This window comes from Pseudoliparis swirei, chromosome 7 (assembly GCF_029220125.1).
Source record: "Pseudoliparis swirei isolate HS2019 ecotype Mariana Trench chromosome 7, NWPU_hadal_v1, whole genome shotgun sequence".
Taxonomy (NCBI): Eukaryota; Metazoa; Chordata; class Actinopteri; order Perciformes; family Liparidae; genus Pseudoliparis; species Pseudoliparis swirei.
The window spans coordinates 7,437,582-7,451,193 of NC_079394.1; the positions used below are offsets into that span (position 1 = coordinate 7,437,582).

At 43.7% G+C, this 13,612-nt stretch overlaps 1 protein-coding gene across 1 annotated transcript in view; it reads left to right on the forward strand.

Annotated features, from left to right (window-relative positions):
- si:dkeyp-14d3.1 (transmembrane protein 132C) overlaps nt 1-12,137 on the forward strand; it is a 141,550-nt gene extending 129,413 nt beyond the window's left edge. The window contains exons 6-9 of the mRNA XM_056419477.1: nt 1,367-1,575; nt 5,648-5,921; nt 7,984-8,175; nt 10,620-12,137. Of these exons, the coding sequence (XP_056275452.1) occupies nt 1,367-1,575; nt 5,648-5,921; nt 7,984-8,175; nt 10,620-11,789 (1,845 nt within the window). The 3' untranslated portion in view covers nt 11,790-12,137. The remainder of the gene's footprint in view (nt 1-1,366; nt 1,576-5,647; nt 5,922-7,983; nt 8,176-10,619) is intronic.
- Nucleotides 12,138-13,612: the final 1,475 nt, after the last annotated feature.

Consider the following 13,612-nt stretch of genomic DNA (forward strand, 5'->3'; position numbering starts at 1 on the left):
GTTCTACAAACTTCAAGCTCAAAGGAAGGCCAGTTGTATAGCTTATATCACCAGCATAACTGTTTTCAGCTGTGCTAACATAATTGCACAAGGGTTTTCTAATCAGATATTAGTCTTCTAAGGCGATAAGCAAACACAATGTACCATTAGAACACTGGAGTGATAGTTGATGGAAATGGGCCTCTATACACCTATGGAGATATTTCATTAGAAACCAGACACTTCCACCTAGAATAGTCATTTACCACATTAACAATGTATAGTGTGTATTTTTGATTAATGTTATCTTTATTGAAAAAACAGTGCTTTTCTTTGAAAAATAAAGACATTTCTAAGTGAACCCAAACTTTTGAACGGTAGTGTATACCAACAAGATGACATTAGTTTCCACAAACAGTATTGTGCTGGCTTCACTCTCGAGCTGATGTGAATTGGAGGGAGCTCACACACTGGCAAGCAGAAAGGGTTCTTCCTGGTCACAGAGGATATCCTGCCGTGGCGCCATGATTAATGGCTGTTTATTGTTTCATCTCGCTGTGGAGAAATAACATGGGAATAGAGAAAAAAAGATATTTCCCCAGACCATCTTCTTCCATCTGGTTCCAGCCGTGTTAGTCCCCTATATGATGGGATCAATAGGATTGACAAAGTGCCCAGAGAAGACCCGGGTATCTCTGTTAAAGACACACTGTGTCTTCTGAATATCTGTCTGGAGATCTTCTTTGGCTTTTGGGTACTGTGCATAATGTTATGTGTTTGTTTTTCCTGCATGGCCATATGATAAGGCTTTTAAAGAGATGGAGGGAAAGGGAGGGGATTCTGGATATTAATCAAACGGGGGGAAAAAAGAAGATAAAGTTACAAAAGATGCTTCGAGAGGAGGGGGGGGGGGGCTTCAAAGAGAGTGAGCAGCACAACGCAACAAAGAGTTTTGTCTCTCTGTAGCACACATTTGGCACACTCACTCCTTTTGCAAAGCAATTTAAGAAACAGATGGCTTTGAGTTTGGTCATTTAATCAAGGGACAACTGCTCTCCTCTTACTCGTTTCCATCTGTTGGTTCCTCTTTTCGCTGTAGGCGGAAACATAATAGAAAAGTAGACCGGGACCGGTTTTCCCTCAGGTTCAAAGAGGCCCTCGCTGTCCCCCCTCCCTCCTGTCCTGAGTGCGGAGCGCATACAGGACCTTTCATCTTGTTCAAACTAGTTACAGGAATACTGCATCAGTGAGGAGTGTAAACCTTATAATCAACTTGGAGAGCCCAGGCTGTACAGTTTACCCTGTGCCGTAAATTGCAGTATGTAACTCACTGTGTAGTCATCCTGTGCAACTATCAGATATGCTCAACTTCTCTCCTCTCGCGCAGGTGTCAGACAGGTGCGACTATGTCTTCGTGAATGGAAAGGAGATGAAGGGCAAGGTGAAGATGATGGTGAACTTCACCTATGGATACCTGAGTGCTCAGCTGGAGCTCAACGTGTGGATCCCTCGACTGCCCCTCCAGATTGAGGTGTCTGACACGGAGCTGAGCCAGATCAAAGGTTGGAGGGTACCCATCATGGCCACCAGTCAGAGGTACAGTGCTGCATGCTTCTGTCAGTTACAGATTAATGTGTCTCCTATTCAACATGTCTTTAATCGACCGTGTTGCCCTTGAACCGACTCAATCCTGAAATAGTAGCTCATTCAGTATTTCTCTGGATTTGTCAGGATGATATTAAACAAGAGAAATGGAGACAATCGGAAGGTATTGTCGGGTACGTTTGGCTTATTGGACGCACTATAAGTTGACTTAACATTTTATATTTTTTTCTTTTTGCGTGAGAATTCAAACATTTTGTGTCAGGCACAATTTCCAAATGTGGAATGAAACAGCATAATGCCACGCGTATAAAGTTTGATTTATACGTTTTTTATTTTCTCTACCAATAGCGCTTCTAGATTTCCTTGTTGGCGTCACAGAAATGCTCACAATCAGAGCCTTTTATCCTCCTTTGCAGCAGCACTCGCTTCTTAAGAGGATCACCAATGGCCTTTAATCCGGGTGATGTATTTGATTTCAATCGTGGCAGCCTAAGATAAGATAATGACGAGACGTGTGACTGAACACCTCTGCTCCTCCGGACTTCGGTCCTGCTGACAGTTCTTGGCTGATAACAAAAGGGCTGACCTGAGCAATACAGCTTGTCATTAGGACTGGCCTACGGTGGCCTGCCATTTGGCCTCTCGGTCATTAGTAGAAAAGAACATTATTAGAGCTGCCTTGAGGTCGGACCTCTCCCTGAGGTGCCTCATCACTAGCAGCACCTCTGCCGGCACCGCTGTGCCGGGCTTCTCTGCAACTGTTGAAATCCATCAATTGATGGAGCAGCTATCACCCCGCCTGCAGTAATTACCTCGGGAAAGTTGATGAGGTTAGCCGAGGCCTTGGAATCAGCAGTGTGGCCGCTTTAATTATCCCTGCTCCCCTCTTATTTTGAGTGACAGAGGTACAGCATTCGACTAATGCCATGGCTTGTCAGGGACGTTGCTTTCCCACCCGCGTGCTGGCCTTTATCGGCGTGGACAGCTGAGTTGCGTTGTCATCGTTGAGGCCGGCACCACAGCTGACGGGCAGCGAGGAGCTTTGTTTCTCTCCGTCTTCCGGTCGTCTTTGTTTATCAGGGGATAACAGGCGTGACCTTGCAAAGTGGTACCACAGTATGCCTGTTGGGGAGAATGGGCACTGCTCCACTGTCCACAAGGAACTGAGGCACCGAGCGCCAACAGCAAGCGGCGGGACCGTCCTTTATCAGCCAGGCTGGCATGTCGGGGCCACATTGGTACTCTTCACACAGTTTTTGACTGGCACTTCCGGTGCGGCTCACCCCTTCCCTCCCTAAGCCGTGTCAGAACGGGGACAAGATAAGGCTCCACAGACAGCGAACCGAAGAGTGGGCGTCGCACTCCGCCATGCACCGCTGCTTTTACACATCTCTCAAGATGTGCCTATTGTGATTCCTTTTCCTGCTTGTGTCATTGTGTTAACTAAAATATCTCGCCTTTACCCTTTGTTTTGGCTCTTGTTCTACTGTAAAACAAACGTGTACTTGAATCCACTACAAGATTAAAATAATAAAAAAAGAAATCAAGCGTCAAATGGAGCTTCATGGATCTGTGTAAAAGCAGCGCAGCCTTCTTTTGTCTAAATGACCGTAGCAAAAATAATATGCAGCGAAATGCCAAAAACACGATCCACAGGGCACAACAGAAAAAAAAGCATGAGACACACATATTAATAAGCAGCATCTCCTCTGAAGTCACAACTGGGCTAGAAAGTGAATGAAGCGGAAAGAAAGATTGCTTTGTGAAGCGGGTTGTTCTCGGCACTAAGTGTGATTTGTTTATTAAATTAACCTTAGATTATATTTTGAGGTGGCGACACAAACACTGGCAGATCGGATTTATACCCGAGCTAAAACGATCCAAGTTCACTATCATGTCGTTTACTCCTGAAACCATGACATCCTCCTTGTAAACACACTGCTTAAACGCTGATTCAGCACATGCTCCTGTAACATCAGAGCCATTTGTCAACTCGTCGTCTGTGAATGTCAAATAACAAATTCTGTTTACAAAATGATTCAAAAGGATTTTACTGAAGCAGTCAGTGGGGAGAAACTTTCAATTACTGCCATTGGAATAATTGGAAAGTGGTGACTGAAATCAACGCCAGATGTTTTTCTCCTCTGCATGTAATATGTAAATGAGTGGACACTCAGTCGTGAACAGGAATCTGTTAAGAAAGAAAGGGAAATTGTAAAAGAGAAAAATGCAAGGGAAAATTAATGTTACAAATTCAGGAATCAAAATCGATGTTGTTCAGTTGGAGGCTGAGGTCAGGCTCAATGTGAAGCTCTTTGTGGATCAGAGTCACCCGGAGAGGAAGCTTCACACGTTTGATCAAACTAAAACTATCATTGACCAGAAGGACTCCTCGCCGGGAAATGTAATGCAGTGTTCCACTTTTGGGTGAAAAGTGACATAACAATCATAAGCGGAGGAGTTAACGTTCATGAATATGCATTAAATGTGTCGGATCTCCAACACTGGTAATCTAGTGTTGCAGGCGTTTCTAAAACTGTGCCAAAAATGAAACTTTTTCAAAACGCAGTTTGGGAACTTGTTCTGTGTTTTCTCTACGAAGGACTAGCAGCAGATGAAGAGTACAAACCGATCGACAGAGTGAATCCTACTCTGGGAGAGTGAGAAGACGGATGACACCATTCCTTTCCACTTGATTGAGCTTTCAAAAAAAAACTACAATCAGTTTGTCCTTATTCATCGAGAGGAATTGTCTCATTTTCCAGCGAAAATAGAGACATAAAAGTGCGAGTTAATTTAATTAAATCTGACTGAGCCATACTCCTACACACCCAATTAGGAGGTTATCTGCGGGGTTTCAGTTAAACTCTTGTTTTTTATTTGTTTTTTATTTTTGCTTATTCAGTCATGAATATTTGATGTTATAATAGGATATGATATTTTTAGGGCCTCTTAGTTGTTCTGGTTGAATCCTGAGTCTAAAGAGGTTCTCTTAGTGATCCTACGATATCCAGAGTATAATAATGTACTCAATGTGTGGCTGTCATTCGGTTGCCTGTGAAATCGGTGTTAAGCCCTTAACTCCAAATCTCCCTGGCTCATCTCTGGAGCGTGCAGTTAACATCTTGAGTCCATCGGCTTCACGTGCAGTCAGATTTCTCAGGGGATTCAAACAGAAAAGAGACAAACAGAGCGGATAATCCCAAGAAAAACTGTTAAAGAGATTATGTTATTTTCTCCTCCACTTTATCATGATGGACATTTGCGTGTGTGTTTTTGCGTGTGTGTGTGAGAGAGAAAGAAGGCGGGTGCATCTCCGTGTCGTATATTAATAGCAGTTTTGTTGACGAAGCACTTTTCCTGTTTTAAAGAGTCCAAACTGTCCCCCAGTGTAACGCTGAAGAGCCGGAGCATCAATTATTCTCCCAGATCAGCCGTTCAGACATTGCTTTCTCAACATCGTCGTGTGCTTCATCTGTTGCTTGCTCGAGCAAAATAAAAATAAAACAGTAATGAGCTAAATCTAATGATATTGCAGCGGCATTGTAACCATTTAAACCCAGTTTTTCACACTGAAAGCAATTTTCCTGGTGAGAAAAAGCTGAGCCCTGTTGGCTGATTTGTGGCTGAAAGTAATACAATTAGATCTCCTGGCAGCAGAGAAATGAGGGAGGCTATTAGGTAAAGCAGTAAGGAGGTGTGTGCACATTCACGACCAGGTGCCACGGCTCAGTGAAGGATCCGAGTCGGGGACACTTCCTGTGTCTGTGTGTGTGATTGTTGGACAGAGATCAGTTCACGTTAAACACGGATGAAAATACCACAGAACACACATCAATGCAGAGACAAGGATTTCTAATCTCATCTATTTCTTTAACAAATACACTCCACACGTGTTCAATTATTGTGGACTGTGCCTTTGTTACTGTAATATAGCACCAAGTACATACCATTACATTATTTAATATAATAGCTTTGATACATGTGATCAACATTGCTTTCCATAGTAAAAATGTTCCTCCCACTTTGCACATCAGGTTTTTATTCTGTTTTTATTTCAAAGGGCCACACGGGACAGCGAGGATGACGAAGATGAAGACAGAAGAGGGCGAAGCTGCACTCTTCAGTACCAACACGCCATGGTCCGAGTCCTAACCCATTTCGTAGCCGAGTCAGCTGATCCTCGAGGCCAAACCAGCTTCATGCTGGGCACTGATTGGCAGGTGGACATCACAGAGCTGGTGTGGGACTTCCTGAAAGTAGAGGACCCGCATATTGCACAGCTACTGGACCGGAGGATCCTGGTGGGACTGGAAATGGGGATGACCACAATCCAGGTGGGCCATGTTTACATTTTTTAAGGATTTTTATGTTATTGTTATAATTATTCCAGTTCATCAACTCGGGTCTTATTTTGATAGATTTGGACATCATTCTGTTAGTAATTATACATTCATATTCACCAAGTCCCACTGCTGACACCTGGGGATGTGTCAACATTGCTTAAAGTAAGTTGGCATGACAGTCAATCAGAGAGTTTGCCAAAACGTATTATAACTACGTAAACTACACTATCTATCATAGTATTCAGACCCACTTCCTGATTTAACTTATAACCTACCGTACTTTCTGTAGTTGTTCACACACACAGTATACCGTATGTTGATAATAATTAAAAATGATGGCTAGGACTAAGAAAATAGGATCAAGTGTAATAAACCTGAACTATTCTTCCACTCAGCGATGGTTTGAATTGACTTTTAAATAGGCAGAAATAAAAAGATCACAGTTGGTAACCTTGGTTAATGTGGCATTGTTAATGATAGCGGGAAAACGAGCAATTTCCAGGTTCAACTTGTGCCAGTGCTTTCATAAATGTAAACTATATTCCCCATGAGCTCCGTTGCTTCCTGTCTCAAAGAATGACTAACCACGTGCCCTCCTTTCTCAGATCTCTTTCTGCTTCTTCTTGTACATATTCCTCCCAAAATCTGATGATGCAAAGTGCAGAGGTCATCGGAGGCTGTCAATGATCTTGGCAAAGATCGGATTTTAGCAACTACAGAATAAAATATGAATCTTATATTATTCTGATAGCTCAAAAGTAATACAGTAATGATTTTTTATGTAAAGGTTATTAAAAAATATATATTTTAAATATAAAAAGCACCACGGGCATTTGAGTGCTGTCATTACAAATGCATGTTAGAGTGGAATGTCGGACTCTGAACATATGGTTTATTCCAGGAACAATAACAGCTGCCTCGGTCGCTGCTGGTCTGTGCAGACAGGTGCTTGCTGGTGGGTCACAGCCCGTCTGCCTCCTGCCGGCTCTTAGCAGTGAGCGGGTCCTCCCCCTTGGCCCTACGGCCTGCCGTGTTCTCCAGGCCAACTGGTTGATTATGGCGTCTCTGTGAGTGGGCTCTGTTCCCCGGCGTCGATGCATCATCCGTCGATCTTTGTGCAGTCGCGTCTCCACCGTCGCAACAAAAAAAAACATCCACTCGCTAACAACGCGAGCGCGGAGCGAAAAATACGATGAGCGCGAAGGTCTGACAGCTGTGACTACCTGTGCCACGCGTCACACCGCCTGATGCACGAGGAGACGCTCCCAAAGACGTGCACGCAGAGACACAGCACACGGCGCACACGGCACATTCATCATAAATTCTTCCTGTTTCTGAATTGGGGTTAAAGTGTGCCTTTCCTCTGCATTGCCAGGATTAATCAAAGGGAATGGATTCTTACCGGCAGGAGGTATTGGGTGTTGGATGGCGGCCAAGTCCAGTTGTTTCATCCACACAGTCAGAGTAAAGAGCTTAAATATATATATTTTTTGCATATTGCGCAGGGGCTTGTGAGCTTTTTATGTTAGATGAAACACTTGGAAAGACATATTCTGAAATCACCTATAACTCGTGGTAATCCGCTTTTTTCATGTCTGTAACATCTTCACTGCTAAACGCTTATTGATGTTTTTGCATTCCACCTGCCAGGAATCCCTTGTAAGTCAAGCGATGTGACGAGCGTGAACTTATTTCGGCTTGGAGTTGCTGTTGGGGAAGTTTCTCCAAGTCGTGCTCTTTTTCTGGTGTTGAGCTGCAGCTGCTGTCGCCGCTGATTTCTCCTGGGAAAGATCTCCTCAGCCTCTGGGGTTTAGAGCAGGAAATGAAAAGCTTTCATGAACAGGGTATACAATAGATTGACTCAATATTGTAGAGAAGCAACCCTGTAATTGATCATACCAGAATGTCACACGTTTTCGCTTGACAATCACGTATTTGAGAGAAATGTTGTGGAACAAAATCCAAATTCGTCATTTTTTCCCTTTTTCAAAATGTCACATTTGTCATCATTTTCTGCCTCTTTTTCTTTCTTTGTTGTCTTTGCCCTTTCAAGGTGTTGTCTCCTTTGTCAGACTCCATCCTGGCAGAGAAGACTATCACAGTGGTGGATGACAAAGTGACCATCACAGAGCTGAGGGTCCAGCTGGTGACGGGCCTCTCCATGAGCCTCCAGCTTAGCCCAGGAAGCAACAGAGCCATCCTGGCCACCACGACCACACAGGAGATTCTGCAGAGCCCCAAACAGGTCAGGATACTGATGTACAGGTCACAGGTTGTGAGTCCTGAACACACAAACAGGAGCTACACAGGCCGGTAGGGGGGAAACAAGCTTCTTTATTAACAATGAGGTAAGATGGAGGCTGGCTTAGCAGAGGGAATCAAGAGGGCTAGTTGGCTCTCAAAAATATACAAGGTAGGTAGGTTGTCCAGAGGAGAGAGCAAGGTGTAAGCTCATTATCTTACACCTTGCTCTCTCCTCTGGTTAAACTGGAAAGCTATAGTTGAGCGGACAGATAATATAGAAAAAAGAAAAATATTTTTTTAGATCACAGCATGAATAAAACCAAAAACTAATACTCAAGTCATCATAACCCAGTTCACCCAGGTGCACATACCTATGTCAAAGAAATATCTACAACCAGATGAACCTACCTCCAACACTTTCAATCTATTTGTTAAAACACCTAAAGAGACCGGTTCCCGCGGACCCAAATCAGTCTGCAGCAAATTCCAAGCCGCAGGAGCAGCAAACTTAAAACCTCTTTTTTCTCATCTTTAGATGGACGTTAGGAACAGATAGCAAGAGGAGGCCTTGCGCATATATATTGAAGTAAAGCTTCAACATTAGTTGATTACTCATACGATCCATCAGGAGAAATTTTAATCTTCAACTATTTTGGTGATGGACTTCGTCATAATTGAAGCAGAAATCCCCACATGTGCTTGTTTCAGCGTCATGAATGAGACGGTCCGCTGCCTTGTCATATCTGATAACAGTCATCCAGGTTTCGGGACGTTGGCCTAATTGAACGAGCTAATAGATCAAGCTATTTCATCATCACCTTCAAATCACTTTCGGCTTCATTTTCCCCTTTTTATCTTTTGACTTTTTATAGACCAGCTGTGTATTGATTAATTGTGGAGATAATCAGCAGGTTAATGGGTAATGAAGATAATTGTTGCAGCCCAGTAAGAGACCTGAGGTGAAGTTTGAATAAATTAAGTGTGAGTTTTGCTTAAGAGCTCTTGTCTCTCTTAGCCCCTTCAGTTAAATACAAAGCCTCTAATCTAATAGATTAAATACAAAGAGCAGTATTATTTGCGAACACAATTTTGCAATGTCTGATTAGAAAAGAGAATACGGTTAATTCGTTTTACACCGGTAACTATTATCTCCCAGCGTTAATTTTCTTTTTTTAATGAAAGACATTTAATAAAATTGAATTTTATACTCTTTTGTGTATCTACTGAAGACAAAAAAAATTCCATTTATATGCCATTTGATTCCTGTGCTTTTCAAAACGAAAGACTCTCGATTCAAATTCAATCTACCAGGGTCCTTGAATGAGCAACTTTACAATTAAAAAAAAGCTTTGATTGTGCACGTGCTTGTGAACATGTACTGTATCTGTTTGTTCGAAGTGTGACAGAGAAACGGACGCATGCAAAAGCAACAAATGTGACTCACTGCCCCAACTCCATTTCTCATTGTGTTCCCTTTGATCTGCCCATCAAGCCCTCTCACAAGTTCCCCGGACTGCTCCTTTACAATCCTCTCCCCTCATCTTCCTCCAAGTAAGGAAGGATGGGAAGGCCATTTATCTCCCCTATCTCCACGCACAAACTGTGAAGATAAGAATATACACTTTTATTTATCCCCAAGGGGAAATTAGTTCTCTGCATTTAACCCATCCTTAGTTATTAAGGAGCAGTGAAGCAACTGGGGGTTCAGTGCCTTGCTCAAGGACACTTCGACTTGCAACTAATGGGGAGAGCGGGGATCGAACCCACAACCCTGCGGTTGCAGGACGGCCCTCTTACCCCACTGAGCTAAAGCCGCCCACATGCCCACATGCGGCGCTGCACTGTGAGTCCGCCGGTGTCAGTAATTAGGCAGCGTTGACAGACCACTGTGGAGATCTACTTGTGCGCATTTGAGGATTTATCCTTTGGCAACATTAAAAGGCAAATTGTGAAGTTGCAGTATAGGAGAGGGCAGTGAGATGCCTACGTGTGGCAAATCCTCACCCGTCTAATGTTCCCGTTTGATCTTTTCTGCTTATCTTTTAATCGTTATCCTCCTTAGTTTAGAAAGAATAGCTGCTGAGATATCAGAAGCAAGCGAATTAGTCCGCTTGCATTGGTCTTACAGTGTCTTCCACAACTAGAACGCTCCGAAGACACTGTATAGGAACACTATATGCAAATAATCATTTTTACCATGGCACTGTACTCCAGTAGCAACAAGCATTGGGCTGTAACACAGTACCTGGACAACAACTAGTTGATGCTCTAACTCTCCAACCAAGAGGTGTGGCCATTTAAAAAATAATTTACGTGTTAATGCATTGTAAACTTTTTGATCTTTTCCATTTATTTGTAATATGAAGGCACAACATGTTGTCTGTGTCACTGACTATGTTCTCTCTCTCTCTGTGTGCATGTTGTTGTTTGTGTGTGACCTCACAGGAGGCCTTGATCAGCGCATGGCTGCAGTTCAGCGACGGCTCTGTGGCTCCTCTAGACCTGTACAACGGCGACTTCTTCATCCTGACGGCCACCTCCCTCGATGACGAGATAGTAACGGTGCAGCAGAACCCCTCGTGGAAGTGGCCCGTCATCGTGACGGAGGCGGAGGGCCAAGGCCTGCTGGTCAGGGTGGAAATGACTGTTTGCGAGGTCTGCCAGAAGTTCAAGCGGCGCAGCGTCCTGGCAGCCGGGAGCTGCAACGTCAGAGTGAAGTTTGGTCAGAGTGACGCCTCAAGAGGAGGGAGCAGCGACGACGGCCCCGACGGAGACGACATGGAGAACAGAGGCAGGCTCTCCCCATCCCAGGACAGGACCGGCCCCGACACGCACTACTATGGCAGCTCCGTCTCTGACATGGAGGACGGGGTGTTGAAGAGAGCCACCACCACGAGAAGCGCAATACTGCGCAGACCCACTGGAGGCAAACTTTCAGATGACGGGAGGCGTAACATGCCTGTTGACTTTGCCGACTTCCCTGCACAAGTGGACCTGCCCCGCGGTCGCAATATGGACGACGACCTCATTCAGACTGCTCGCGGGCTCACAGACCTGGAGATCGGCATGTACGCCCTGCTGGGGGTCTTCTGCCTTGCCATCCTGGTGTTTCTCATCAACTGCATTTCATACACCCTGAAATACCGCCACAAGGAGCTCTCGATCGAGGGCCAGGAGAACATGAACCACGCCCACGACTGGGTGTGGTTGGGGAATGAGGCCGAGCTGCTGGAGAGCCAGATCAGCCTGTCGCCCCAGCAGGAGGAACAGACCTCCATGATGGACTCGAGCGGCGGGCTTGAGGAGGGCAGCCACCTGCTGGACGGAAGCTCAGCCCAGAAGAACGTGCAGGGCCAAGTGCACCGGGCAGCAGACACTGGGTGCCTCGTCAAGGATAGCAAGGGAGACTCGCCCACCACCAAGAGGAAGCGAGTGAAGTTCACCACGTTCACCACCATCCCCTCAGACAGCAGCTACGCCACGGTGAGCACACTGACTGGAGGCCACAGCCGGGACATGAAGTGGGTTTGCCAAGACGTGGAGCTGGGAGACTCCAAGGAGTTGCGCAATTACATGGAAAGGTTAAATGACAGCGCTTTAAAAGAGGTGGCATAATGTACTGTGTGCACTTGTAACAAACTCACCCGTATGCCTTTCAGAGGGAAGTGGGTCTGGACAGAGACCGGACCCTGGAATTGACTTCAGAATCATCCCCAAACTGCCAAAGGGTCATTTAATTAAAGAGGATTGTCATGACTCCACAAGTGACTGATGAAGAAAACAACAATGAACTGGGCCGCAGGTGGTTTTCTTTCTTCATTTGTTGTTCATTTTATTACTACGGGGTTTAGATCCCAGGACTATGTACTATTCATTAAACATGTAGATAAACGAACAGTAACATGACTAGATAGATGTTCTGAATGTGAGTGCACATTAAATGGTTTTGGAAGTTTTGTAACATTTGGATATTAATTTCTTATGCCAGATCCTTATTCTGTGGAAGAGTTCTGGAAAGGTCAAAGCAAGCAACCAGAAATATCTGCATGTCGATGGTAAAAAAAAAAAAAAGGCCCAAATTTCTGGTTCATGATCATCCTCCTTAACATGCCAGAAAACCTGATGTATATATTTGTATACATATATGTGTATATATATATTCATATATAGAGATATACAGGACTGTCTCAGAAAATTAGAATATTGTGATGAAGTTCTTTATTTTCTGTAATGCAATTTAAAAAACAAAAATGTCATGCATTCTGGATTCATTACAAATCAACTGAAATATTGCAAGCCTTTTATTCTGAAAACTCAAATATCCTATCTCTAAATATTAGAATATCATGAAAAGTATACTAGTAGGGTATTAAACAAATCACTTGAATTGTCTAATTAACACCTGCAAGGGTTTCCTGAGCCTTGACAAACACTCAGCTGTTATAAATATTTTTTACTTGGTCTGAGGAAATATTAAAATTTTATGAGATAGTTTCTTAAGCTGTAAGCCATAATCAGCAATATTAAAGAATAAAGGCTTGCAATATTTCTATATGCAGAACAGTCTCCACCGCATTGTATTGTTGCTCTGTAAATTGTATTTTTCATAACATTTAAGAAATACACAACAATGTCAAGAGTGCGTATCAGCTTTTATTGATCACAGCATCATTAGGCCTTTCTCAGGCCTGAGGTCAGCTGAGGAGTGTGGTTGAGCCACTTACACATTCATCTTTGTATCAAGAGTATCTTATGAGAGGCAATTTAGCCACAAGCCACAACACAATCTGTTCCACTTTAACGCTGGTCGGTGGAGGAAGGCAGCATCCATTAATACTCCCATCTTGTTTATTAGATGCAGTTCCCTCACATGACATCCAATGGATGAAGGATCTTTTAAACTAAATGCCCGGACACTTGACATTTCCTACTGCAACCCCCCAGTTTAAAGTTAAGAAAATGCCAATTGAGGTCTCGTTAACCTCAGTGTTAACCTCAGTGCCATAACCCCCAGGAAAGGCATGCTGATGAACAAACTGGGAGGAAATGTGCTTTCCATCTCTCGGGAGAGTTGAGATACAAAGACAGATAATTACAGGCAAGGTTTTCTTTTCTGAAATGGATCTTTAAGTATTCAGATAATTGCTTAAATAATAATCATCTCTGAAAACTTCCTAAACAAAGGCAGTCGGCTGAAAAATTGCATTTTCCTCAGTGAAAGTTATCATCACAGTGGCGTTGGCTGATTGCGTTTTTTGGTGTTATTATTTTCCATCGAGCACAGAAACGTTCACGTTATGTTAACTGTCCGTGTGGATCAGATTATTAATCAGCAACGCTCACAGTATTAGCTTGGAAGGAGAGGTGAGATAGTCAAGCAAATAGTAGCACTACTGTGAGTGTAATTATGGGATGCCGTTTAGGTGAGGTGAGTTATG